The 24053-nt window shown below is 33.4% G+C and overlaps 3 protein-coding genes across 6 annotated transcripts; all 3 read right to left on the bottom strand.

Annotated features, from left to right (window-relative positions):
• Positions 1-2885: 2885 nt before the first annotated feature.
• On the bottom strand, positions 2886-6714 carry LOC129285138 (nuclear transcription factor Y subunit B-10-like). Of its 4 annotated transcripts, none has more exons than XM_054920701.1 (9): positions 6591-6714; positions 6428-6497; positions 6070-6300; positions 5851-5980; positions 5576-5590; positions 5364-5438; positions 5209-5259; positions 4970-5051; positions 2886-3232 (listed from the first exon to the last, which is right to left on the bottom strand). In XM_054920701.1, exons 1-8 carry the CDS (start codon positions 6697-6699, stop codon positions 4983-4985), a joined length of 750 nt encoding a protein of 249 aa, XP_054776676.1. In that variant the 5' UTR covers positions 6700-6714; the 3' UTR covers positions 2886-3232; positions 4970-4982. The 4 variants fall into 4 exon arrangements, with proteins under 4 accessions (XP_054776676.1, XP_054776689.1, XP_054776698.1 ...); XM_054920714.1 differs by having other exon boundaries at positions 4970-5044; positions 6591-6712; XM_054920723.1 differs by having other exon boundaries at positions 4970-5019; positions 6591-6709.
• A 1587-nt stretch (positions 6715-8301) lies between these two features.
• LOC129285350 (probable LRR receptor-like serine/threonine-protein kinase At1g67720) lies at positions 8302-15038 on the bottom strand. Its single transcript, XM_054920995.1, is given in 16 exon segments — positions 8302-8631; positions 8634-8895; positions 8985-9120; positions 9314-9500; positions 9614-9682; positions 9787-9913; positions 10289-10530; positions 10615-10769; positions 11629-11697; positions 11905-11976; positions 12055-12123; positions 12235-12306; positions 12487-12619; positions 12794-13299; positions 13578-14112; positions 14692-15038. Coding segments are annotated over 16 exon segments (2787 nt in total). The 5' UTR covers positions 14774-15038; the 3' UTR covers positions 8302-8560.
• A 5105-nt stretch (positions 15039-20143) lies between these two features.
• LOC129317285 (L-ascorbate peroxidase 2, cytosolic) lies at positions 20144-23460 on the bottom strand. The gene is made up of 10 exons (XM_054961646.1): positions 23237-23460; positions 22841-22979; positions 22564-22738; positions 22401-22466; positions 21542-21590; positions 21363-21445; positions 21155-21234; positions 20690-20792; positions 20519-20577; positions 20144-20424 (listed from the first exon to the last, which is right to left on the bottom strand). The coding sequence occupies exons 2-10, from the start codon at positions 22957-22959 to the stop codon at positions 20406-20408; spliced, it is 753 nt and encodes a 250-aa protein (XP_054817621.1). The 5' UTR covers positions 22960-22979; positions 23237-23460; the 3' UTR covers positions 20144-20405.
• Positions 23461-24053: the final 593 nt, after the last annotated feature.

Here is a 24053-nt window from a genome sequence, read left to right as displayed (position 1 = left end):
TTAGTGGACTAGAATACTAGATGATGCCAATCGTCCAACCCAAGTTAGAACGTTTGATGAAGCAATGGGCCTGGAATCTTAATTAGCCCAAATGGTTAATTCATGATTTTCGTTATTTGTCTGATGTGTTTATTCCTTTCCCAAGGGATTAATGATACTAAATTAACTAAACTACATTATTTAGAGAAACTAATCTTTTCTTCTAGCTATAAGCATAGAAGGGAACTGCAGCCACTTGGCTTTGCTCTTCAGTTTTTTTTTTCCTTTGCCCATTGGTTGGGCTTGCCTGTCTCTTAATCTCGAGGATAATTTCTATTATTCATAAATTATGTATCTGATGTGTCGTTACTTTTTAATCTGGAATAATTGTTAGTTATTATCCTACCGATTACTCCACCTGATCTAGATTTATATGATTCATGATAAAAATCAGAAACACGAGGAAACAAACGAGGAAACAAATCAGTATAGATTTAGTGCTCATTCCAAAAAAAAATACTGCCTATAATCCATTGTTTGTTGATTAGAAAATAATTTTTGAACATGTCTAACTACTCATATTCAATTTGAATTATTTGTCTTTTTATTTTTAAAATCTTTATTTCATGTTAACCATTTATTTTATTTATATTTTATCACAATAATTATTGAACATGTCTAACTACTCGTGTTCAAAATCTTCAATTCTTTTTTTTTTTTTATGACAAAAACTTCAATTCTTTCTGTTATGATCTTTTCATCACGCAATCCTCCATAAATCATTTTACAGGGGAATGATTTGATTAACAGATATTATAAATTTGGCTGCCGAAACAGAATAATTTGAAGTTTGAACGAGTCAATTTTTACATTTTTAAATTTAAAAGATTTTGGAGAATTGTTTAGGGTTAATGTTTTAATTTCAAAATTCAGATAAATACTTAATAATTTTAAAATATATTATAATAATAACCCGTGAAACATAAAATTTTTTTACTTATATTAGATTTATTTAAAATATCTTAGTGTATCCATAATAATTTGTTAGCATTAACAATTTTATAATTGAGATGTGGTTGCTTTTTTATAACTAAACACTATATTTTAAAGTTTTTAACATTTCCAGCCAAAAAAATATACATTAAACTGTACATCATAATTTAATTTTCAAATCATTCCATTTTAATATTTTAATTAATGAAATCGTGATTTGGGATTTAATTCATCTTTGATCATGAAATTTTGAATAATATTTTATACACACACTCCAAATAATAATATTACTTACACTTGTTTATTATATTATTAAGAAAATAATTATTTAATAAATCTAAACTATCCATGTACAATTTGATTAATTTTCATTTTAATCATCTATAATTGTTTATTTCATAATAAAAATATGTTTTTATTTTTTCTTATATTTTGATTTGTATCAAATCAAAATTTCCAAATCATGAAGTTTTGATATTCCAATTATACAATCAGTTAGTCATTAGATTATAATTATAAATGAAATCATATATTTTTGTAATCGTTTACTGTTTCCTTGTCAGCTAACTTAATTTTTAAAAATATAAATACACCTATTTAATTTTTATGAGTGACAATCTGTGATTTATATATTAAAATATCTTACGTATTTAGTCATCCGTCGTCACTGTACTGGTATCTAAGAACTAAGAATCGTAAATTTATAAATATTAAAGAATAAATTGTATATATTTTAAATAGGAATCAAGTTATTAGGTCATCTTTGAAAAATCATGCAAGAAAGATTATTTTTATAATTTAAAAAAAGCATTTATTTTTATAATCAAAATGCATTTCCGTAAAACTATGTTTTACATATATAAAAGCAGAGAAATCAAGTGCTTGGCCCCAGAAAGAAAACCCTAACCTAACATTTTTTAATATATGATTTAATTCATATTAGTTACATTTATTAAAATATCAAGTTAACAGTTAAAATAATTGCATTAAGTATATAATCTTTAGCAAACATGCGAATAAAATAAATTTCCCAGCATAAAATTTTTCCTTTAGTCCCCCTCTCCCCTCATTCTGGAAGGAAATTAGGGAAAAAAAAATAAAGAGTAAAGAATGTTCTTTTCCTCTAGTATTCTGTTATAATTTTCTGTTCTTATTTTCTTCCTACTCTAAAGAAACGAAATAAATGGACTCCTTTTGGCGTCAATGTGAAATAAGACAGATAAAAAGTGAGGGCAGCTCCTAGCGCTGAAGTATAGATGAACACCAGAGTCAATAATAAATAATGCCTACTTTACTTCGAAAAATAACAGAACAGTGCTAATCCGAGTAAGAAAAATGATACGCAAGAGGCACTGAAGGGGCAAGAGACTTTAGGAGTGGAAGGTAAAAGCCTCACTAATAGCTAAATATTAATTAAATAATAGGGAAAAAGAAAAGAAAAGAGAAGGCATGGCTTTATCGTCCACCATGACCAAACGGATCGAGGGAGGAAAGGGTCACGATACTGCCGCACGCCAACCACATGGCAACCCAGCATTGGCATAGGCACCCCTCACTTTTCAGTTTTCAACTGGCCACCCGTTGCAATTTGCAAGCGCTTTAATTATCAACATAAATTTGAAGAGTTTCGATCATTTCGTTTTTACACAAATTAAGGCGTATGGTAGTGACTCATGAACTTCGAACAGCTTGCATTTAACACCTTGAACAACCCCAGTACAACGCCCGTGCAGTTAGATTCTTTTTTTTTTTTTCTCTTTCCCGACCAAGAAGAATCAGCCGACACAGAAAAGACAAAACATCTCAACCCAATACATGCCGATGCAAGAAATAAAGTAAAAACGCTAAGGATTTTCAGCGCGCGCGCGCGCTCTCGTGCCAAAACGAGCAAGTACAAAAGACTGGACTGGTAGTGACGAGCAAATAATACTTCCAGATATCCAAAGGCAAAAATAGAATATTTGGTACGCCACAACACCAGATAGAACCAGTGAAGCATACTTGGTTCCGGCATTTACATTAACACTATGAAACAACAATGCTGCTTCAAATATAATATACAGACCGCGAAGGGAGAAAATTAAAAAAATCCGGAAACGAGAACCAACATCACCTAATGTCATAAATGCACTAAACATGTCGAATTGCCACTGGCGATTGCCAAATCTCCAATAACATTCAAATCCCACAACTTATTGACGGAGTGTGAATACACCTATTCTGGGCCTTGCATTGGAACCATCATACGTTGAACCTGAGGCTGATTTTTACCGACAAAGAAAAGGTTAAATCAATAGTATGCATGAGAAACTGTCAACTATCAAACTGTGCTGACATTAACTCCTTAAACTACGATTTTCACAAAAGCATAAAATTTCGCAACAGAGGGAAAAAATCCAAATATGGTATTCTAAAAAAAGTCAAGACTTCCATGCTAGAATAATTTGGTATAAAATACTTTGGGATGAAATAACTTTATACCTAATTCTCTCACTCATTAATTTAATCCTTGAACTCTTGGTACAACTCAATTATTATATTTTATGAAGTTACAGAATTATAGAGATTAAGATCCCGTTTGATTACTAGAAAGAAATGGAAAAGAATAAATTAAAAAAACTAACACACAAATGAACTAAATCACCTTTCCTCCTCATGATAAGCATGATAAAACTCATTAATACATACTACAAATGTACGAATTATCATATCCTCCAAAAATCTAATGAATTATGAATTCCAACCTTATAAATTAAACTACTCCTCTCCTTTATAAATGTGGTTTACTATTCTTTTTCATCATCTCATTTTTCACCTTTTTTTTTCAATCCACTCCATTCCATTCCTTTCTAATAACCAAACAAGACTAAGTTCTACTAAATCAAAAAATTATGAGAATTGAATTGTTTTGAGTCAAAAAAACAATGGGGATTGAGCTATTGAGTCAAAGTTAAAAAAATGAATTGATAATTGAGGAAAAGTTCAAGACCAAAAGCTATATTTTCCCAAATACTTTTCATGTTTTAATGTTAAGACGCTAAGCAAGTATCAAAGAAAGACAGGTTTAAAACCCATCAGGCAAAGGAGATGGGGCAATACAATCTGCGATTGGGATAAAAGATGCTGACATCAACATCTTTGAGTACGGGAACCATTAAATTTAAGAACCCAAATAATTTTGATTTGATCACTTCTGACACATCAACTCGTAAGGCATCTGCCTGGAGGCAGACTTATCGCACAAGACACTGCAGTGGCCAAATCTCACAACTCAGCATCCCAAAGTATTTTAAACTTCAAACAACGATAGCTAAAACAACAATAGTTAATGAAATTGAAAACATGGAATACCTTTCTCATAACCTTGGTAAATCATTTGATATACTACAATCAAAACATAATTATAAGGAGTGGAGCTAGCAAGCCCAAACTGCGTCCAAGATTAAAAAAGATAGCATCCATCCACGAGGAGGGTTATATGAAACCAAAAGCCATTATTCACATGCCTTTCAGATCAACTAGCCTCTTTTTTTTGAGTGAATAAATTACCATTCCCATTATTGAGGTCAGAACCAGAAGGAAGCAAAATTGCAACCAAGGATATAGAGTATCCCAATCAATTTTTATGGAATAGAGAAAAGACAGAAGTCCAGGGCTATTGCGGCTTTTAAGGTTCTCCATTCTACATGCTATGCATACTTCATTAGGAATAAGAATCTCCAAGACACTAACAAGGCACCAGCTTCCTATGCCCTCAATTTATGAGGCCAACAAAAACCAAGAAACTGCTATTCAGCACATATAGTGCAATAAAAGCCAGCTGTGGTTGCGGCTCATCTTATGGTAAAGAATTATAAAGCACTACTTCTCAGATAGATGTTTGGCATTGCGACTTCTAATAAAAAATAAAAATTGTATTATGGATGGCATAGTATGGAACTGTTTAATCATATTCAAAGCCTTAAATATAATCTTTTCAGAAGCACTGGAATTAAACCTGGAAACTCCTGCTATGAAGGATATGTCATCAAGTCTTGCATCCCATCACTGTCATAAACCAAATTGTTTGCGCCTAGTAACTATTTAATTTTAGATTTTGAAACAAAAAAACAATTAAATGCAATTAAGATATGAGTCCAAACTGTAAACTCAGCATTTTCTCTATTATAAAAAAATGACGCTGCCACAGAAGCTCAGGAAGAGACATATCACGTGAGATAGAGAATGGGAGGTTACCTGAGAATTTGTATAGCTGACACCTTGCGAGAAAGAACCTTGATGAGCAAGCTGTAGAATTTACAATAAAATGTGTCAACATCAGGCATTGTCATGTAAATAATTTTCTATCAATTAAAATTAAAAGTATGCATGATGCATGTACCAATATATACCTGAGCATTAGGACTTGGTTGAACATCTTTCTTGGTAGATACTTCTCCACCCTTTGCCGAACCCTTGGTATCACCCTAATATGCCACAATTTGAAAAACAAAACATAGACGGGTAAAGACAATGAGAAAAATTAGAAAAGTCGAATCGAATGTGAAAAATTGGAAAGTGGAATAGCTATTGAAGCAGTGGGACAGTCAAAGTATGAACTAACCTCCATCTGCAACAACTCCAATTGTCCAAGGAGAAAGCCCCCACAAAAAATAAGGAAAGCAACATCAGACCATCGGTGAAAGATCAAAGTTGAAAAGCAAGACTCAAACCAATCAAAAGTCCTACAGACTTATCTTCCGTGGAATATTTCGACGTTTCAGGTAGTAGGTTTGTTTCTAGGAGCCAGAAATGCAAAGAAGCTTCTCCAAACTTTATTTAACTTGCTTAACCGATAAGATACGCCATACACACAGCTAAAATCCTGAAGTTTATTACCTCTCTGTATCTGCTCAGATAAATCTTCAGGGGATCGATGTAATCCTCGAACCCCAGAGTCGCCATTGCCCACAGTAAATCATCGCCGTTAATGGTCTTCCTCTTTTCCCTCTGACACTTGTCACTCGCCCTGTAAAATTCGAAACCGATTAAACCCCAGGCGAATAATATTTCCGACAAAAATAACAACATGCATGAACAATTAGAGAAAAGACAAACTCGCTGGTGATAAAGCTGATGAACTCGGAAACGCATTCCTGCACAGTCTCCTTGGCATCCTTTGCGATTTTTCCATTAGCAGGAAGCGCCTTCTTCATGATTCGACTGATATTGGCGATGGGCAGGTATCTGTCCTGCTCTCGGACATTAGAGCGGGGGCTCTGATCACCGCTCTCGTGGCTACCACCAGCGCCGGGACTGGCCGGAGCATCAGCCATGGTTGCAGGAAACCTAATGCGAAAAAGAAAAGACAGAAATCCATGATCGATTAGGCAGACGAAAAACCCTAGAAACGGATCGAAACGAAACCCTAGAGAGAGGGGGAGTGACAGAGAAATAAGGCGGGGGAAGTAGGTACCTGGGGGGATGTGGAGAATTTGTATTTGGCGCGAGAGTGAGATCGATGGGAATGGGAGAAGGATCGGACGCTGGAGAAGGAAGGAGTTAAGGAGACGATTGAGATGAGAGAATGAGTCCTATCAACACCGTTGGTTTTGTTTTAATTCAAGAAATAAACAAACCTTCTCTCTTCTTTTTGCTTTCTATTTCGTATTCTCTCTCCACCTTCGGGGCTCTGTGCTCAATCTCAAGGCTGGGCAGATGATTCGACCACGTGGTTCCTGTACACATTCATTGTTCCGAGTCCGAGGAAGGGCCCTGCAAATTATTGAATCAAAGACTCTTTCAATCTTTCCTATCCGGTTGTTGTTATTATTTAGTTAGATTTATTAAAAAAATGCCTTCCAATAAATCTTGTATTTTCAATTTTAAAATGCATGACCAATTTTTGATAAAATGAGTGTGAAAAATACGCAGCTTTTAATATCTAGAAGGCAATTTTAACCCTTTTGACCTTGAGATCTACAACAAGATTATATTCTAAATGTATATTTTTCACAACTAAAAGTCTTGCATAAACTCGATGTATCAAGTTATTTATGTTCCATTCAATAAAATTATATTAATTTAATCAAATAAAATACTATACATCATTATTTTTATAATAGAATGTTTATTTAATTTATTACAATTTTTATATAATATTATTAATGTTATAATCAATTCACATTTAATATCACTTGAATATCATGTTTTTAGATGATATAATGCATAGGTATATACAAGAATTTCTCTTGAGTGCATACATTTTTATATCAGGGTGGTTTAAATATAAAATATTTTTGGGTGAATTGGATTTAAAATATTTACTCGCCTTTCAACTCGCCATATTTTATGTAAAGGATGAAACTTATGTATTTTATCTTACATATTTAATACACTTTTTATTTAATTAAATTAAAATAAGTGAATTTTAATACATTAATAATATTAATAACAATAAACTATGATAGAACAAATAATCTATAGAATATCTACATACTTTGTATTAATTAAAACAAGTACTTTAAATATATAAAACTAAATGTATAAGTTTTTCTACGAAATAACCTCAAGTGAATGTGCATATTTCACTCAACATTTTAAGTGATATTTAATGTATCAAAATTATTTTGTAAAATAAATAAAACCTACTAATGAAATATATATATATATATATATATCTTAAATCCAATTACAAATTATATCTTAATTAAAATGTAATTAATCTCTCGTTGATATTCATCATTTCAAAAGTATATATTGAATTTTAAATATTTTAAAGCTAACCCTAAAATCTGAATTTTGTTTTACAGAAATAAATTATGAACGCAAAATTGGTTAAAAAGTGACCGTGTTTTCTTATTAAAAATACTCAATCATCCCTTTTAGGTGCCGTTTAACGTTTTAGCATGAAAATTTAAAAAATACTAGTAGCATTTCACTAAGTTATTATTGTTGTATGGGTACTTAACAAAAAATTATGAGCACAAAAATCTTACTAAGTAACTCTTGTTTTCATTTTTCAATTTCCAAGCTAGTAATTGCTGCGGATTCAAGATTAAAGTCAAATTAGAAGAAAGTGCATTAATTAGTAGCTAATTTTTTTTTGGCCAATTAGCAGCTCTTGATATCACACAACAGTTAAGATATGACTTTAATAAACCCCCCCCAAAAGACCAAAAAAAAAAAAAAAACCGCTAAAACCAAACTACAATTAACACGGGAGTAAGGGAAGGATAACTTGGAACACGGGAGTGAGGGATCAAACCCACTCCCATGATTACATAGTTGAAAATTAAGTTACATTGTACATGATTTGTTAATAACATTGTTTGTCATAAAATTTAAGAGTTAAGACATAATCATATCTCTTGATATACTTTTCCATAAAAACTGGCCCCGAGCCGAGGCAAAAAGCAATGTGGAGTTGCCTTTCTAGAGTTGTCTCATTAAAGTAAACAATTTATAACATCCGAGAACTTGTTATCCTACTTCCAAGTCATCATTTATTTATTTTACATTTTTCCTTTTTTTTTTTTTTGGGTGTGGCGGCTGCACAAAGGAAAGAACAATAGGAGAGAATGAGAGAGGAAAAGGTTTAAAAATATGTCTATCTTGCAGTGGGCTGCGCGATGGATTCATCAATAGACAAGTAATTCTCAGCCACACCAAGATCCATTGACCCATATGCATGGAAGAATGAACAGATTGTCTTGATATTTCATCTGAATTGCCTTCCTTCACTGTTTCAGCCTCCCTTTCTATAGAGATTGCATCTTGAATCTCCTTCAGAACTTCAGAAATTGATGGGCGCATGTGCCCGTGAGGTTGAACACACATCAATGCTTTCTCTGCTACTTTCCACATTGATTGCAGGTCGTACTCGTTTCGCAGCGAAGGATCAATGATTCCTTGTATGTCTCCACTCTCAATGTGCATTTTTGCCTGATGTGCAATCAAAGCTAATGAGTTAAATCGTTTCACAGAACTATTTGATTCATAGTTACTGTTTCTGCAGAGAAATCAAAACTCACCCATTGGACTATGTTTCGGCAATTTGCACCAAAGCTCTCATTTGATATTGCTTCTTGACCTGATATGAGTTCAAGAAGAATGACACCAAAACTATAAACATCACTCTTGTCTGTCAGCTGCTGGGAAATATAGTACCTGTTCAGGAATAGCTTAACTTATGTTACACGGAAAAAAAAAAAAAACACAGCAGATGTTGACTTGGACGGTCAAGACAACTCAGATTCAAGTAATACGGCAAAAAAGCAAGACACTAAATTTATATTTTATGATCAGGTTAATCCTTTGCTTGATCTCAAGGGAACACAAATTTTCAAGGTTAAGGCCTTACTCTGGATCCAAATACCCTACTGTGCCCCGAACTATGCTTGAAACATGGGAGACTCCATCAACCGCTAGTTTTGAAAGACCAAAATCTGAAACCTTGGCTCTCATGAGTTTATCAAGAAGAATATTGCTGCTTTTTAAGTCTCTGTGAATAACAGAAGGAACACAGCCAGTGTGTAGATATTCAATCCCTGAACAAGCATGAGACAAATGCAATCTGTTTTAAATCCACAAACACAAGAACAACAAGAAACTTATAATATCCTCTTAAGTATTTTATAAATGATAATTTAGCTACGTATACCTTTGGCAGCATCTTTTGCAATTTCCAAACGCTTAATCCAATTGATACTCTGCCCACGTGTCAATGGACCTAAAAGAAGTTTAGCATGATTGAATATACGCATATGTACTTCCACTCCTTCGTTCAAATCATACAGTCTTACCATGGAAAAAAAAAATGGTCCAAAGTCTTACCATAAAGATGTTCCTTGAGAGTTCCATTATGCATGAACTCATAAATAAGCATACTGTTGTCTCCTTCTTGGCAGTACCCAAGAAGCTGTACCAAGTTTCTGTGATGTATCCTTGAAAGAAGAGTCACCTGGATCAAAAAGAAACATAATCTAATGATCATCATGGAATTTAATCAGCATGAATACAGGTAAAGGTTTAGATTTTGCTTGGGCAGCCATTGTTCCTTGTTCGAGAACAAAGTTCAGGAAGGCAGTCCTAAGAAAACTAATAAATGAGTAGCCTCCGTTATTTTGATCCCCACTGGTTCCCTCTGAATGAGATTAAGACGTTTCATCTAATAGCTACCAAAATTTTAATCGTCAAATGAACATAGACATATCTGTTTAGTTTTTTAAGCAAAGCAAACATACATAGATTATGATATGGAAGTAACATAAATCAAATTAAGCAGGGATAGCTGCAATGCTGGGAAACATGGAGAAGTTAACTGAATGTAGTTCACCTCATTGGAGAATTCTCGCTTTCCCTGATACGAATTACTGTTTAGAACTTTAACAGCAATCTCTTTGCCATCTTTCAGTAGCCCATAGAATACAACTCCAAAACCTCCAGAACCGATCTTCTTCTCAAATTTATTTGTGGCATCATCAATTTCAGCAAAACTAAAGCAATGAGCTGCTTCTGCAGCAGGAGCATCACTCTTGGAAGCAGCAAGCCTTTGTGAAGTGAGGGAAGCAAGGTGATCTGCAAAGAGTATCAAAACAAATCATTCATGTTCTACCATCTAAAAAAATCAACACTACTATAAATTTGGTATTAGATTCCTGCCTTCTTCATAATCTCTTCTTGCTTCTTTGCGTATAAACAGGCAAGAACCTATTGTTGCTAAGAGTAGAGCAGCAGCCCCAATTGATGAACCAACGATAACAAACATGCGGCTCTTCTTTTTGTTTTCTTTATGAAGATTAATGTTTCCAGAATAGCTGTTGAGAACCAAAGGAGTAAGCAGCGGAAATCTTGTACAAGGAGAAAATTGGAGCATTTGACACAAAAGAATTACTAATGATTTTAGAAGAAATATTATCTTCTAACAGAGATTAAAATGTTGCGATTCAATGAAGCTAAATCAAAAGCTCGAAAAGCTAAAAACTGATGAGACTGCCATATGATGTGTTAGCTGAGATTAGGCCGAGATATACCAACGATGGAGGCATTTATAAACATTATCTATCTGAGCAGCAAAGTCATAAATCAAAGGACAATAATGAAAAATCTTAAGAAAGGGACAGAAGCAAATACAAAAGGAACAAAAGAAATGAGAGAGATGAGAAGAACAATATGTTGGTTCAGTGGTATGCAAAAAGGCACAAAAAGTTCAATGTGGCGCACAAGAGCAATGATTATTTTTCCTTTTTTTCATACTCTGGAATTGGAAGTATTAAAAAGAATCAGAAATAGAAGGGAAAATGAAAGAAAGAAAGAAAAAGAAAGCACATGCAGAAATATCAGGCCATTCTACATCCTATGACCTTGCAAGCATAAACAGTCTTCCACTTCACTGACTGGATCAGCAACATCAGTTTTTCTACTTATAAATCCATCAAGTTTTCTGTCAGCACTTCATTCAGGAGGTCTTAAACCCTTAATCTTTCTACCCACACCACGTATCACTCTTACCACCTGAGCTAGTTACAGGTGACAGTTGGTTAGAACTTCATTTCTAGCTAATGTCAAAACATTACATAAGCACATGCAAAAATAAGTATCTTGAAAAGAGGAGTAAGCAAGCAAAATGCAGCATGATTTCAGTTTCAGGTTTGATCAGTAAATATTGATACTCACTTTAGAAACAAATCTTCGTTCAGAAGACCAGATGGCACTGTTCCTGATAACATATTATTTTGCACATACCTATAAGCATTAGAAGCAACGTATAAATTACATCAATGGTAAAACAAAAAATTAGAAAGAAATGCACAAGCTTGAATATTATTTGAACATGACTACAGAGTCAGCAACGGAAAGATGCTCATTGGGTAAGATCACAGAAATATGAGCTAAAGTCAATCAATTTTCAATTTTAGCAAACAACCAATATATCAGTTTCAGATAGCTTACAGTTCCTTCAAATTTGGAAGGTTCACCAAAGAGGAAGGGATATCACCCGTCAACTGATTGTTCTCAAGATGACTGCAAGAGGCAGAGGTTGTAGTTAGCCAGATATACATACACAAAGAATGAATGATAGAAGGTGTCATCAGAGATTACATAATCTTCAAGTCCATGCATCCAGTGAAGTCAGGTATTGATCCGGTCAACATATTTCCATCAAGCCATCTGCACCCATGAATTAAACCATGCTAGTACCAAAATATAAGTTTGATGGAACCAAACATGAAAAATAAGTAGCCTCCTCCCACCAAAATTACAAGGCAAGATGAAACTTACAGTTCAACCAGACCAGTCAATTTGCTGATGCCTGAAGGAATATTGCCAGTCAAGTTTTTAGAAGACAACAAACTGCCATAACCAGGAACACGAGGTAAGTACTACCAGATAAGTTGAACTTCTCTTTTGATACATGTGATGTAACACATTAGAAGCAAGATGGTGGATTTTATTTCTTTATTTTTGTAATGGGCGGCCAAGGAAAACAAATTAATAGACAAATAAAATTAATAACCACAAAAAAAACTTTACATTGAAACTATTCTTGGCTGTGGATCTGAGCTACAGTGGACCCATGACCAAGGAACGGGCAGACATGGATCACCTCCTTCTTGTGCCCAGTCTGCTAAGGTGTAATGTGAAACTACATCAGAAATGGCTGCTCCTGCAAATCATTCAATTGAAGTATTTAACAAAATTCCAACTGTTCATGGGAGATTTCACTGACAACTGTTGAAATTGAAGTAGGTTTACTAATTAAATGGTTACTCTAGACAGGTTCAAGTAGGCAGAAAAACCCTTCATCGTGTCACATTAGTTTCCAAATTAGGGGGATTACCATCTAGTGTGCCATCATTTTTCTCTAGATACTTATTTATCTCCAACGCATTCAGAAGAGGACCCCTGGAAGAATCAGACGTCTTGCCAAATCTAAAGGATAGCACAAAGGGTAGGGTTAAATTGGTAAATCCTGGTTCGTAGAGGCGATATTTTCCTTGAGCATTTTCTTCAATATTAACAACAGCCTTGCTGATATCAGGCTGCCCTGGAAGAACTAGCCTGAATTTTCTGGATTCATCTGGACTCAAATCTTCAATCTCAGCAAAATAGGTGAATGCCCATCCAGTACCTGGAAAACCTTCCAAGTTCATCCGGTAAGTAAGAGATCCATTTGTACCCACTACAGCTGTCTGCATCACTTTCACTGGCGGCATTTCATCAGAGTTAACATCAATTGGTAAATTGGTAGAAATTTTCTCCGTTCCAGCAGCGACATCAACAAGATAATTTGCTTTCTTGACAGAATCTGACTCCCAAATTCTATCAAAAGGATCATCAGGATACCTGATAATGAAAAAAAAAATATATATATATATATAATGTAAGAAAAAGAAACTGCTTCAACCTACAAGAGCCGACAGCAAAACTACAAATGTATCCGCCTAGAAACAATCTGCTAATTAGTTATTGTTTTAAAGAACAGTTACAAAATTCTGATTTTTGCCCAGTGAATACAACAAAATATACATTACAGATCTGTAGGCTCGTACACACGTTAAGGAAGGAAAATGTGAAATGAAGGCTACAAAGCTATAAATAGGAACTAGGAAGGCTTAAAGCACCTGATTGGAGCATCGCTCTGAGCACCAAAATTTATCCTTGCAGAGACACTGAGGTAAAATTGTTCTTCATACTGCGTATAATAGACTGAACCGTTGAATTGCCGTAGTTCAAGTGTAGATATGAATGGTTGCCCGGTCGTTGCATTTGATAAACATACATCTACTGCTGAACTTGTAGCCAGAAATATAAGCTCTCGCATCTCTATAGTATTAGCATCAGATATAACAATTGTACACCAGTGAGTAGCCCCAAAGGAAAGGTCAAATTTTGGGTAAACATTGTTATTATCAAAGTTGCCATACAAGAATGTCGCCCTCAGCAGGTACCTTGTCCTACTGACAACATTAAGCGTGTAACAGTATTTTCGAGAATCAGCAGGAAAGTGTCGCAGTGTTGTGTACTGCTTCCGGGTCTCATTTACAACTGATATGGTGCTTGTTTCCCCAAATGACAGTTTATCATCAGCAGTCCAACGAAGACCAAGTTCATCAGTGAAATTTACTTTTCCTCCGCAGTCCAAACTAACAAAACCTACTTAACATGACAAGCATTGTAAGAGTGCAGATGAAGTGAGTTAATAGCAAATTGCAAAATCTAGTATGCAAGTTTCAATAGAGATAAAATCTCGAATCTCCACGAATCAAGTTCCTACAACAGATCATGATATATATGAAGACTGGATCTTAATCTTGTTATATCTCTTTTTTTTTTGTTGGTGTATGTATTATGAAACAAGCACTCCGTAGAAAATCACATCTGGGTGTGAACCAGCATAGTAAATAGGCCAATTTCCTCCAGGAGATTCGAAGTATACATAAAAAGCTCTACAAGAAAAGAGAATTGCTCAGGAGTTCTTGAATTTATTTAACTCAGACTCCGTAAGCAATCCTTTGGGGCTCATAAAGAAGATCTTAAAACCAAATAATTAATACAACGAATCAGAATGCCAAGAGCATGGGATGATAGAACAGGTACAGTTAGACTTAAAACTTCCATTTTGCACCTTAATTGGCGGCAGAGCGAAGAAGCTTCGATCTTAAGAGAGCTCAGATGAAGAGAAAAAATAATGAATAGGTGTGAGCAAAACAGAGATTGCGCGGAGAAGAGAAGTACCTGGGTTTTGAGCATAGGAAAAGCGGGAGAGGAGTGACAGTAAGAAAGGGAGAGAGGATAGGAGCAGTAGCCTACTCTCCATTTCTACTTTGGAAAGCTTCACTGAGAATATCAGACCATAAAAATGGTGGAAAGAAAAGGAACCCGGCAGAGAAAGCGACTCTCTCTCTCTCTCACACTCGCTCACAATGGAGCAAAAGAAAGTCGAAAAGCAGGCACAGAGGAATCACGATGAACCACCACTACTTAATCTTCGATTCTTCAAAAAAATTTCGGATTGGTAAAATAAAATATGAAGCAGTGAAAAGGAAAAAAGAACTCGAGAGTTGAGGCAGAGAGAGTGCTGGTGCCTGGTGGCGAGATAGAGCAGGATGAGGAGAGGCCTCTGGGACCGGGCAATCCTTGTCGTTGGGTGAGGCGTTTTGTGGGGCCCACATAAAGCGAGCATGGCGGACATTGGTCAGACTCTTCGTGGGAATGAATCACAAAATATTTTATCAATATTTAAAATTATTTTTATTTTATTATTTTAAAAATTAATGTTTCATAACATATATTTTAAAAATAAAAAATAATAAAAATATTTTTTTTTATTTTTTAAAAAAATAATTTTAAAATAGTTAAAAGTTATTTTTATTTTTTTATTTTTTAAAATAATATTTTATTTTTTTATTTTTTAAAATACTTTTTAAAAATATTTAAGTAGTTTTTTTATTTTTTTATTTTGAATAATAAAAAATTATTTTTAAAATAAGTTGCTAAACTGACTTTTTATTTTTTCAATTCTAATTTTTTAAAAGAACAGATTTAAATATTTTTGTTATTTTTATTTTTTTTAATTTAAATATATGTTAAAAAAATTAAAAACTTTTGAATCCGATCCTTACCCTACAAGCAATTACTATTACTAATTATTATTACTATTATTATTACTAATATAATAATAAAATGTAATTGTTTGTGAGTGAACAATAAATATCAAGCGTGCTAAATACGTTAAGTCTCAATTGATAACAAAAGATTTTGAGCTCCCTTACCATAATTTACTTAAATGTAAAAAGATTCAAAGTTTTGATAGAATAAGTGTTCAATTGTTATTGAAATGTAAAAAGATTACAAACCTAAAACTAAAAATTAAAAAGGGCTAACAAATGTAAGAGTATTTGATTGAGTGTTGACTAATTTCTTCTGTATTTTTTTCTTCTATTTATAGTGTCAGAGTAGCAGTAACCTCTTCTTTGAAACCTAGTACATTTTGTCAAAAAATTAGAGATCTCACAAAGCTCATGGCATGGTCTTTATTATATACTCTTCATCTTAATAACTAACCCATTTTATCAAGATACTTAAGCATAGATTTCAGTATTATTTAAGATTGTGACTTTTGTGCCAACGGTCTAATATTTATAACTGACAAAATTTTGACATGTTTACTTATTGTGACTTTTATTGAATCTCGAGGCCGACTCCTTTCATTTATATTGAGCCTGATATTTTAATTACTTAATTCAACTAACTCTGTAACTTATTTGAACAACGTTTTATATTTAGTTCAAATAATAATATCCTCATTACCCTATTATTTATCATTAAAAAACGTTTATTTATCATGTCAGTACTGCAAATAGTTGTTGCTTTTGTTATTGCTCCTTTAAAGACGTAGAAAATTGAAGATCAATAACTCTTCAGCCATCCCAAACATCCCCGGTGGTCCTACTGCTGGGTGCAGGCCAAGGGCGGTTGCTAATAAGGCTGTACGTTTCCTTCTTTCTATTGCTTCACCCTTTGCTCTTCACTCCCATGTTTTTTTTTTTTAAAAAAAAAGGGCTACACGCACGTTATGGCTAGTTATTCGAGTAACAATCTAATCTTTTCTCATACCAGATTTTGTTTTTGAATCTGGGGTTGATATGTTTATACTTGCATGATTTAATTTTTTTTTCAGAGATAATATTTTTTAAAAAAATGTTATTTAAGAGATTTAAATTTAAATATGAAGTAAATTCGTGGCATACACGCTGACCAAAAGAAAAATCGTAACTTACACCGTGTGGTGCAGTAGCTTCTACAAAGATCATCGCATTTATGACGTGAAACTGACTTGTTTTTAACTCTTATTGGTTTGATTGAAAATTTTTATCTTCATATTATATAAACGTTGTCATGAAAACAAACATAATTGCTTACTCCCTCGTGACCCAAGGTGGATATCTACTCCATTTATAGAGATTACGAAAATTAATTCGAGTTAGTTATTATTTGTGAAAAAAAAAAATATGTGTTGGATTTCTTAGAATACTCCTTTAATCACTCGCATGGAAAACAATTCCAACTGATGCGGACAGCCTTTTAATACATGCAATTAAGAGGGAAAATTTGAAAAAAAAATTATAAATTTGAGAGAGAAAATGAATAGTTGTCTTACATTTTACACTAAAACGAGTCTCTTAATTATCTTTTATAATTGGATTAGGAGGATACCAGGAGCGGGTGAAAACAAAAGGTGGGGATCGGATTATCGGAATCACCAACTGGCTTTGGATTACTTTGGAGAGCGAATGATGACGAGCTTTTGTGAAACAAAACAAAATAAAAAGAATTAAGTTTGACAGCTTTTAAAAAAGATGGCAGAATAATCAATGGAGTGGAAATTTTTAACGCCACTACTTTTTTATCCCCTTGGCTTTTGAACTTTGAATTGCACGACTTCACAATTTACGAGCAAACTACTTTGCCCCAAGGAAAACGAATACAGGCAGGCATAGTGGTGCTATATGTATGCGTTTCCTTTTGCCATTTGCTTTTGGGTCTCTGCTCTATAATGGTATCTGGTCAGTATTAAACTAATCTGACCTTTCTTAAGCTCTAAGTATTCAGAAATCTTGAAGAAGGGCGATCCACTTGATGTGCTTTCATGAATCATAAATTCTTCCTATCCATTTTATGACATGACGATAAACATATGACGCTCGTATGTTTCAACCTATAAAATAATTGAAAATAAAAAAATATCCTCTTTATTTAAAATGTAGAACATTTTTTTAAAAGTTAAATATTCAAAAAATATAAAACATTTTTAATTTTTTAAGGTGTAATTATTATTTTTTAAAAGTATTTCTATCAATAAATAAATTTATATTTATTATATAATGTTTCATAGGAATAAATATAAAAAGATAGTGTTAGTTAGAAAGTAGGTAGCTACTTTATTAAGAAACAAGATTCAGTTAAAAATACTTCACATTCTTGAACAGAGTGAGTACATATTAATAACACTTTACAAATTTATTTTTTTCATAACAACACTATAAACTTTTAAAGATGTCTCTACACATTTAATTATTACATTATAATATCATTTTAATTTTTTTTCACTTGAAAGATGATATTAGAAAAATATTTTTAATGAAATCTTATTTTTCTCAAACTGTATCATGTATTAGAATAAAAAATTCTTTTAAAATTATCTTATAATTTGGGATAATAAATTTTTAAAATCAGTTTGAATAGATTAATTTGAATTCGAATTTAAATTTAGATTTTGTATTTAAAATTTTACATTTAAGATCATGTATAATAGTTAAAAATTAATATATTAAATTTTGGCTAAAGTATACATTTAATCTTTTAACTTTACACAATTTTTTATTTTTATCTCTTAACTTTATAAAGTTTTTTTAATCTTTTAATATTAACATCATTAGTTTTATCCTGATAAATTTTTACATAAAATTTTTAAAAATTGATAAAATATTTTCAAATATTGACACATTAAATTTATTTTTTAAAAAATAATAATGATTGACACAAAAAATAATTATTTAAAACTAACAATGTTAGATTTAAAAGACTAAAAAGATATTTTATAAAATTAAATGATCAAATTGAAACCTTATATAAGGTTAAAAAACTAAAAGTATACTTTAATCTTAAATTTTTTTATCTAGGCATAATAAAAAAAATTTCCCTAATACTTGACAAAGAATCAGGCGGGCCAAAGTTTGAGGCCAGCAATTGAGGACGCAACAGCGAACTCGAAGAAATGTGAGGCTGTGATGATTGAGGACGATTGACAATGCAATGGACAACCCACGGTGATGAGAGATGAGGAGTGACTTTGCGAGTGATTGGTGGCTGACGACGATGACATTGGAAATAACTGGATTATGGTGATCAGTAATTTAAATTTTAAAGAAGTAAACATATATAATTATTCGCACCATTAAGCAAATACAAAGAGCTGGGACGTTTTTGTCGATCGAACCCCCTTTATTCCTTGAACTGCAATATTATTTTTTGGTTTCGATACCTGTTATCTTTAGGAGTAAAGGCGAAAAAGATCCTATATTTATGGCTAAAAAAATTTAATGCTGTCATTGAAATTGTGCAATGAAAATCAGTTGCTTTTATTACTAATCTAATCGTCGTATCTTCGTCGAAATAGTCCCCCATCCTCTCGTGTTCATAAAGCTTATTTATCTTGTGCTCTCTGCACAGTCGGAGAACGTGGAAAAGGTTTCATGTTTTAAGTTTCTATGCCAACCAACCAAGATAAAGTTATTAGGTTTAAGAAAAGTTAAGTTGACCATATTTCATCGCGTTTCTGCAATATTTTATCCAAGATAGTTGGTCGCTGATCATCGGCACAACACTATTTCTTCATGAAAGCATTATGAATTTGGTATAAATGGGACCAGGGAATCTGTAGTAATCTGTGTGCAGGGCCGTGAAAGCCACTGGGCTGATAAAGCATTTTCCTATGCCTCAAAAACCTCAAAAAATGTTTACTTGTATCATATATAGCTGGTTACTATTATTGTTTTTGTTAAACATTAATGATAATTACATATTTTCATCAAGAATTTAATACTTGCTTGCACCCTACATAACTAATTATCATCTTTCTTTCTTTTTCATTCTACCGTATCTTGAAAAACTAGAAAACATTACCATCTCTCACCCAAACTAATCCAAAAGTTTTATCATTAGCTTTCCATCAAACATCATTGTTAATTATATTTTTTTCATTAAAATTTTTTGCCACAGCTAAAATAAGTTTTCTGAATTACTCACAACACGGTAAATTAAAATTTAAATTCTTAATGAAAAAAATACTCACATTTATCACTTAACCGTGCCTTGAATAAAAGAATCTTTATGAGTAATAAATTTTTTTTCAAAATTAAAACTAATTAAGTCTTGAAATCAATCATATTATAAAATAAATTAAATGGTTTGCTATATTATTGAAAGTGAAATGTTAAAATTACTTAAGTATGAAATTTTAATATTTAATTTTGCTGTTAAAAAATAAAAAATAATAATAATATAAAGATAGATAAAGGATAATATATTATACCTCTTAAATAATTTCATTTTAAGCCCCACAACGTGTCTTCTTTCATGTTGCATAATTGAAATGTACCAAGACTAGTAATATCAACAACTGTGGTAAATCAAAATGAAGTCTATTTAGGCACCCTTCCACAATTCAACAACTATCAAACCAAAGACATACGACAGTTCACTTAACAGGTGCCAGTGATTGCAATGACATATCAATTTCATTCATAGCTCCATGATAAGCTCTGACAGACTATTATATGGGCCAAAAAAAAGTGATAAACCACTTCAATACTCATAAAACAAGCATAAGAACCACTGCTCAAGACTGGACTTGAAAAAGCAGAAACAGCAACGTCTCTCATTAGATCTTACTCTGTATCTGCAAATCTGATGAAGACCAAGATAAAATCAACCGTCAAAATCAACATCAAGACACGACAGAAATGGGAAAGTTGCTTGGATAGGAATGTTTCCCACTCACCCAAGTTCTGAAAGCTTCAGATGAGCTTCAGCATAGTCTGCAAAGAACGCATCCTCCTCCTGAATCAGAATTCAAGAACGAATTCTAAACTCAGTATACAAACTAGATTATTCACCCAACCATATAGCAATCTATTTCAGAAGAGGGTTGGGAGAAAATGCAGATACTCACGGCAGCATATTTTTCAACAAGAGGACGGAAGACTGGATCACTTAGGAGGGCCTTGTCTGACGGCAGCTGAATCAAACCTTCTTTCTCTCCACTGAGAAGTTCCCTGTTCATTTCGAAAATCACAGTCAGATGATTTTGTTGGTCAGTCTATCCCCTGTTTACTTCGCAGTTCAGTGATTTTTTTTTTCTTTTAAGATTAATTAATTGATTGATTGTGCCAGCTATTTAGCCCCACTTGGTTAGTCACGTGTATCACAAACCATAGAGGCAGGTGCAGCACACTCCCTGGGGGCATTTTCCTTTACCAGTAAGGTGTACAAATTATTGCCCAGTATTTAATATAATAGAAAGAGATTCCAGCACCAAGCACCTTTGAACAGATGATGCATGAAAACAAAAGAAATTATATTTGTCAATACACCTTAATATAGTATCGTCAATTTCAAAAATAAAAGGATTCCTTACTTGAAGTAAGAGTTGTCAAAAAAGAGGGGGTTATGTGTCCAAGGTCCCTCAAATCCAGAGCGTTCTTTGTGGCACCTTCCCTGCATAATGTTTGATGACCACAACCAACATACTCGTTTACCATCATGCTATATGTTGCTCTAAAAGTTTAAACAATAAAAAGTCCAACAAATAAGCTACTAAAGAAACTCCATTTTTCAGATCATACCAGCGTGTGGCCCCCAGATAAAGCAACTATATCTTTATCAGATAGACCCATGTGACCAAAGACATCCCTTAAATGATCCGAGCCTGTTTTTTTTTTTTTTTTTTTAACAAGAACGGTTTGTAAATATTTGATAGGTTAACAAGAAACTTCTACATGTCTGAATTATAAAAACTACTAACCTTTAGTGGCATTTGGTAAGCGACCTTCTGGAGGCGGTTCAGTTTTGTCCTGTGGACAAAAAGACACTTGTCAAGTCTCTGATTCTCTCTGTAAACGTATGTCAATATCAAAATGCTAGAACGCAGTGTTGTTTACAAAACCTTCTACTTAACTTATGGTGGAAGCACAAATTAATCAGAGTAGGTAGGATTCTGGAAGCAACAGTGAACACATTATCACATCACATGTACAAATTCTAGGATGAAGAGCAGAGTTGTGGACCGCCCACTCTCTGTAATCCTCATCCAAAAGAAGGCCATTCATTTCATAAGAACTAAAGTTTTTGTAAAGTTTGTCATTAAGTTCTTCAAATCACGTGCTGAAAAAAATTAAGAGATCTAATCACGGAAGGCTGAGATGTATTCTGTATCCGAAACCCATGGATTTTATCACTGGAAAGCCCACGGATGCTAATAATGCAATCAAAATTGCCCTGTTGTTCTGATTTCCGGAACACAAACTCGCAGAAGACAGAACCAAGGCTGTGATCAAACTATTTATGAGACTGCGGAAATAAATCACAGCACAAGTGCCAGATTAAATGGCTTGATAAATATGTTTACATAGTTTAATTACTTTAATGGCATCAGCTGCATCAAAAAACAGAGAACTGACTAAAGAGTAAAGAATCGGAACGAAAAGACTCTTTCAAAAAATAATAAGATAGAGAAGTCGCTATAGCTACAGCATCTAATGTGGAGATAAAATGACGCTAATCAATCGTAAAGCTACAGCATCTGACATGGAGCTTAAAATAACGCTAATCAACTGTAAGTCGTAACATATGAAGGCACAATTCGAAATATCATGATTACTAACCGTTCTCCCAGGGTGGAAGGGAATCTCGGGTCCTCCAGTAACTTCTACTGCCACAACTCCGGCTAACTTCAGTAAAACACAAACACAAGCTATTTATAAGTTAAAATCAAATTCGAGAAAGTTCAACGATCGGTAGATGTTTAATTGTTCGAGAAATATATACCTGATACAAATCAGCGTAGGATATTATTGGAAACTGCTCCTTGATCGGTTCCAGAAGCCTGACTGCAATGTCAAGACCATTGTTTGCCTCATGGGCGAGCTCTGCTGGGTGCCTTATGGTACCAAATGGCCCTCCTGTCTTCGTCTTCACATCAAAGGTACCAGCTGAGTGCCATCTGCATCACAAATGACGGTTCGCAGCCCAGTAAGTATTATATGTACTTGCCACACACGCACATGCGCATTAAAAAAAAAAAACTGATGGAGAATGATCATACGCCAATCGGAGCATAATGGGAGCACAATGCTTCTCTTGAATGAGCCCTCTGAGCTTCTTCTTGCATTTCTCGATGGCTTTCTGATACTCCTCGCTAACAGCAGGGTAACTCTTCCCCATGAAATTCGTAATAGTGGATTCTAGAGCAGCAGAGAATGATAAATAAGGGATTGAGCAAAAACTTTCAACTCGATCAAACCCTTCGGCTATTTCGTAACTTATGAAGCTCTACAGTTAGATAATAAAACAGCTCGCCTAATCGTACAAATTTGATAGTAATTTCTCGATAACCAAACATATATAATCCTTGAAGGGAAACGATCAAGGCTTGGAAACAAACAAATAATAATACTGAAAATTTGAGGAAAAATGACGAGGAGTGAGGAAAATAGCTGACCTTGGATTCACCAAAACACGTAGAGCGAGACAACACGATCAAGGCAAATAGCAAGATTTGGGTAGAAAAGGGAGCAATATATAGGGGCTGTGCTTGGGGTTTGCTCGAAGATTCTAGCGTTTGTTCAGGGGATGTTGAATTCAGGCCGTTGCTCGACAGCGAAGGACCTCGATGATTGCATGCTCGGGCCCATGGCTGCTAGTTGACACTTCGTCTAGGGACACGAGGAAAATAGTGTAGTGCACGACAGAACAAACACGCGCCTCGTGTAACATTAGGCAAAATGGCGCCACCCATGCTGCAATAGTAGGAAAGAATGATTCGCCCATCCGTCTTCTTTTAATTAAATATAACAATTCTTGTTTTTTTTTTAGCCAAATAAATATAATATAACTCATAATTGACAGTCTAGTACAAAAATTACATCTGGAGAGCAGCATCATCCCACCCCTAAAATTTTAATTTAATATTTTAAAAAACTAAAAATAACAATGAATGATAATGCTATTTGCTCGCAACTAATAATATAGGGTATAATTATTTTACAGTTCTAAAAAAATTTTGAAAAAATTTTAATCTTTTAAAGAATCATATCTTTTTAATTATATTATCATTAAATATCATTTATATAATTATCTTAAAGATGACAATTGAAATTATAATATACTATTTAATTTTAAATATTAATAAATGAAATAGGAGTATAGCTAAATAAATAATTATACAAACTATCTAACATCTTATATTTAGATCAAGTAGGGATTTTAGAAGATGTTTTAAATCATGTCTCGTAGAAAATTAGTAAATTAAGAGGACA

The sequence above is a fragment of the Prosopis cineraria genome, unplaced genomic scaffold, assembly GCF_029017545.1.
Source record: "Prosopis cineraria cultivar Desert tree isolate PC_DT_omini unplaced genomic scaffold, ASM2901754v1 PC1, whole genome shotgun sequence".
Lineage (NCBI taxonomy): Eukaryota > Viridiplantae > Streptophyta > Magnoliopsida > Fabales > Fabaceae > Prosopis > Prosopis cineraria.
Note: the sequence above shows the minus strand (reverse complement) of the source record. Positions and strands in the feature narration are given on the sequence as shown.

What these genes read in the sequence shown, in the direction of transcription:
- LOC129285138 (XM_054920701.1), bottom strand. Translation starts at nt 6,699, where the DNA reads ATGTGTACAGGAACCACGTGGTCGAATCATCTGCCCAGCCTTGAGATT. An exon ending in AATTCTCCACATCCCCCCAG is followed by an intron (nt 6,301 to 6,427) that starts GTACCTACTTCC and finishes TTTTCGCATTAG; the next exon opens with GTTTCCTGCAACCATGGCTG. An exon ending in TCAGCTATACAAATTCTCAG is followed by an intron (nt 5,052 to 5,208) that starts GTAACCTCCCAT and finishes AAAATTAAATAG; the next exon opens with TTACTAGGCGCAAACAATTT.
- LOC129317285 (XM_054961646.1), bottom strand. Translation starts at nt 22,959, where the DNA reads ATGGGGAAGAGTTACCCTGCTGTTAGCGAGGAGTATCAGAAAGCCATC. An exon ending in CCTTCCACCCTGGGAGAACG is followed by an intron (nt 21,591 to 22,400) that starts GTTAGTAATCAT and finishes TTTTGTCCACAG; the next exon opens with GACAAAACTGAACCGCCTCC. An exon ending in CTTACCAAATGCCACTAAAG is followed by an intron (nt 21,446 to 21,541) that starts GTTAGTAGTTTT and finishes AAAAAAAAACAG; the next exon opens with GCTCGGATCATTTAAGGGAT.